Source organism: Melitaea cinxia, chromosome 8 (assembly GCF_905220565.1).
Source record: "Melitaea cinxia chromosome 8, ilMelCinx1.1, whole genome shotgun sequence".
Classification (NCBI taxonomy): Eukaryota; Metazoa; Arthropoda; class Insecta; order Lepidoptera; family Nymphalidae; genus Melitaea; species Melitaea cinxia.
In genome coordinates this window covers 5,451,384-5,455,513 of record NC_059401.1, presented here as the reverse complement: position 1 = coordinate 5,455,513, position 4,130 = coordinate 5,451,384, and the positions used below count along the sequence as shown (strand labels likewise).

The window sequence follows — 4,130 nt, the reverse complement described above, 5'->3', positions numbered from 1 at the left end:
TTGGAAAATTTCTGAGTTGATGTGAGAAAAGTTTTTTGTTCCTTTAGAAATCGTGTGAAATACACGTGTAAATAATATCATGGCTATGTCGATCTATGTAGATTCGTGTCACAGTAACATGATCGCGATAAATTTTCTTATGAAGCACTAGTGAAGTGTGTACTCTTGATGTTTCCGAAATAAAACTGCATACAACCTTTGCATATTTATGTAGTACAAAAACTCGATTTATATTTTTCTACAGTAAATATTAAAGAGAGAAGAAATACAATTAAGTTAAATAAAAAATAAAATTAAAAAAAAAATTAATTTTAAGGTATATCTACTCTAAAAATTAAAGTCCAAAGAATCAAAATTATAATCCTTGACATAAAATATTTTTTTTAATATCATTCGTTATTGAACACTAAATAATATTTTATGTTCTCAGAAAAGGCTAGATTTTGCCTATCCTATTTAACACAAAATATGAAGTTATCGTCAAATCATCGTAAATCATCTCTATTATCAAGAAATCTAACTTGATTAAAATTATCTGTAGTTGAATATAGATACCAACCTATCGATTAGGGACAAAGTATAAAGTATTATCATGATAATGTGACTGGTGTGTAATAAAAACACCTGTAATAAATTATATTGTTCACTTTTACCGTACGTTCATTCCGTCGCAAGCTTATTTTAAGTTGTCAAATATGGTAAAGGCGCGAAAGTACGTAGTTAAAAAGCATTTCGAAGGTGTACCAAAACGCGATGATTTTGAAATAGTAGAATACGACTTACCACCTGTTCAAAATGGAGAAATTCTCGTTAAAACGGAATGGGTAGCAGTAGATCCGTATCAACGAGCCTACAACCAAAGATATCCAGTTCCTTTTGATCAGTTTGGTTATCAAATTGGAGTGGTGGAAGACTCTAAGGATCCTCGCTATCCTGTGGGGACCAGAGTAGTATCACACAAAGGATGGTGTGACTATAGTGTCATGAACGCAAATGTATCAAACTCTCCCGCCGACGTAGTATACAAAGCACCTGAATTAAAGGGTCTCTCACCTTCCTTGGCAATTGGAGCAGTCGGCATGCCAGGAGCAACAGCATATTTTGGTTTTCTTGAATTGTGTCAACCTAAATCAGGTGAGACTGTTGTAGTAACGGGAGCTGCTGGTGCTGTAGGATCTCTCGTCGGACAAATCGCAAAGATTAAGGGCTGTCGAGTAATTGGTTTCGCGGGTTCTGATGACAAAGTTAACTGGTTGGTAAAAGAATTAGGATTTGATCATGCTTTTAATTATAAGACTACCGATATACGTAAAGTACTTAAGGAAGCAGCACCCAAGGGCGTAGATTGCTATTTCGACAATGTTGGAGGTGAAATGAGCAGTATCATAATGAGTCAAATGAATCATTACGGCCGAGTATCTGTATGTGGAAGTATAAGTGCATATAATGAAACGAGTTTACCAACAGCACCAATTGTACAAGTTGATATAGTAATGAAAGAATTAAAAGTTGAAGGTTTTCTAGTGCCACGCTGGATAAATCGTTGGCCTGAAGCATTTGCTGATCTTACAAAATGGATTAAATCAGGACAAATAAAAGTCAAAGAACACGTTACAGAAGGTTTTGATAAAATCTATGATGCGTTTGTTGGAATGTTGGCCGGAGATAACACTGGTAAATCGGTTGTGAAAATTACATGATTACGTTACGTGCTACATAAAAGATGTAATAAGAAATGTTATGTATGAAATGTAATAGTTATTGTTATTTGAATAAAATATAACAACGATTTTCATTTTTTCTTTTAAGTACTATACATTTTTTATATCTGTAAAGCGAAATAAAAAAGCGATAAAATTTAGGCATATTTCTTATCAAATGTATATTTTGCAATTCACGTGCCATCTTGAAAACTTAAATCGATACGTTTTTGTATCAACGGGTGTGTACACTGTATATAAAAAAAATGGAAACCAGCAATTGTATTTTACTTACTTCAAACATAGAAACAATTGAAAATTATTCGTCTCCTTTACTATCCTTGTACACCAAAAGAGTTTTCATTAATATTATTGAATTATAAGTTATCAAAATATTTATATTTTTATTGATATAGTCAAAATGTTTTACGTCGGAGTCTCTGTCCTTGTGTGTGTCATACATGAATGCATGCATGCAGCAGCAGCAAGTATGATAGTTATAACTTATCATTTCAATGTAACTCAATTATCAGTTTACAAAATAGTTCGTGGTAATTTACAGGTCAACATTTTTATAAGACAGATAAAATAAACATAGATAACACACTATCAGCATCGTTTCCAATATTTATGTCAAGTCTAAATTCTAATCTAAGTTTTATAACATTTAAATGTTATCTTAAACCAAATAACATCTTTTAAACGCCCATAAATAGCAGTGTGTGGCTACGGCACTAAAGAATTTAGCCACCCCCTCTCTTCCCGTGGGTGTCGTAAGAGGCGACTAAGGGATAACAAGGTTCCACAACCACCTTGGAACTTAAGAAGCCGACCGATGGCGGGATAACCATCCAACTGCTGGCTTTGAAATACACAGGCCGAAGACGGGCAGCAGCGTCTTCGGTGCGGCAAAGCCAGTACTGCGGTCACCAACCCGCCTGCCCAGCGTGGTGACTATGGGCAAAACACATGAGTTCATGTTATTTTTGGCGTAAACTTGTGGAGGCCTATGTGTGTGAGTGGACTGTATAGGCTGTAATGATGAAATAGCAGTACTAGATATAATACGATGTGGTCTCACACAAGATCCAGCAAAACTTTGATTAAAAAAACACCCTGGTACTAAGTTCTACGCAATCTTAAACAAATTCCTAAGACATGAAACTCTCAACTTTATACTACGTATTAGGATCATTATATGTTTAACGTAACACCTAAGTATTCGTATCAGTCAGATTGTAACACTTTAACATTCGTATCAGTCCGTAACAACTTGAATAAATGACAAAATGTATCATATCATATATGTAATATCTTGTACAATGACAAAAATTAGCTTTAGATTAAAGTAAGAATCATTAAAATCGGTGAACCCAGTCAAAAGTTATACGGTTTAATATAACGTAGGTCGACGAAAAAATAGTCAAGTAAATGCTCGTTAGTAGATATAACACGCAACACGTTTCAATTAAAAGTAACTTCTGCGGTAACATTCATAAAATAATTCAATCAAATTAAAAGCCTCCTCCTTGATTGGATAACGATAACCTCACCTAAACTTATGTAACTATAAGTCACCAATAGAAAAAGAATAAAAATGTACCTACTATACTATGAGGTATTTTCTGTTTGTCTATGTACAAGACAATGTAATTATGATCCTTATGATTATCTCGTCGATAACTCAAAAAGTACTTATCAGATCTCAATTAAAATTAAATAGAACCACATGACACGCAACAACTTAAAAAAAATCGAAAATCGAATTCAGAACCTTTTCCCTCTCTTTGGAAGTCGCTTAAAAATCATTTCGATGACACTCAAAAAGGGAAGACTGAAATAGTGGAATATGAACTGCCGGTTATTCACAAAAAAGAAATATTTTTCAAGACAGAATGGGTTAGCGTAGAGCTCTACCAACGTTTCGGTAAGTACCTGCATCAAATTGCTAGGAGGTACTGGAATTGCCCCTGCTTGCCATGAGTGTGGCGCTCCGATTGATACGGCGCGTCACACTCTAGAGGAAGGCCCTGGCGTCCATTGTAGGCGGAGAACTCTCGTTGTCGAGGCCCGTCCGTTCTATGCTCAGCAGCGAGAGGTGCTGGATGAAAAAATAACTGAAAAATGTTAATAGTATTCATACTTATCAAATTACAAGCATGTTAATATGTACGATTTTATTTTTGTGTTACCCTCACATTAGGAATTCTAAACATTTTTGAATATCATATCAAAAATTGACATTGAAAAAATTGAGTCGGAGACGCGGGTTCGAATCCCGCTGGAGCGGTAAATTTTTGATATGATATTCAAAAATGCTTACAAGCATGTTGTTTCATTATAATATTTTGAAAATTAATGTTTTTAGTGAATCGTCTGAGAATGTTGTTGATAAAAAAATCTGTTGGAAATTGATCGCTTCCTACAGAA

The 4,130-nt window shown here is 34.5% G+C and overlaps 1 protein-coding gene across 1 annotated transcript; it reads left to right on the top strand.

The window, feature by feature from the left end:
* The first annotated feature begins 695 nt into the window (after nucleotides 1-695).
* On the top strand, nucleotides 696-1,731 carry LOC123655978 (prostaglandin reductase 1-like). The gene has a single exon (XM_045591708.1). The coding sequence runs from the start codon at nucleotides 696-698 to the stop codon at nucleotides 1,698-1,700; it is 1,005 nt and encodes a 334-aa protein (XP_045447664.1). The 3' UTR covers nucleotides 1,701-1,731.
* The last annotated feature ends 2,399 nt before the right edge of the window (nucleotides 1,732-4,130 follow it).

What these genes read in the sequence shown, in the direction of transcription:
- LOC123655978 (XM_045591708.1), top strand. Translation starts at nt 696, where the DNA reads ATGGTAAAGGCGCGAAAGTACGTAGTTAAAAAGCATTTCGAAGGTGTA.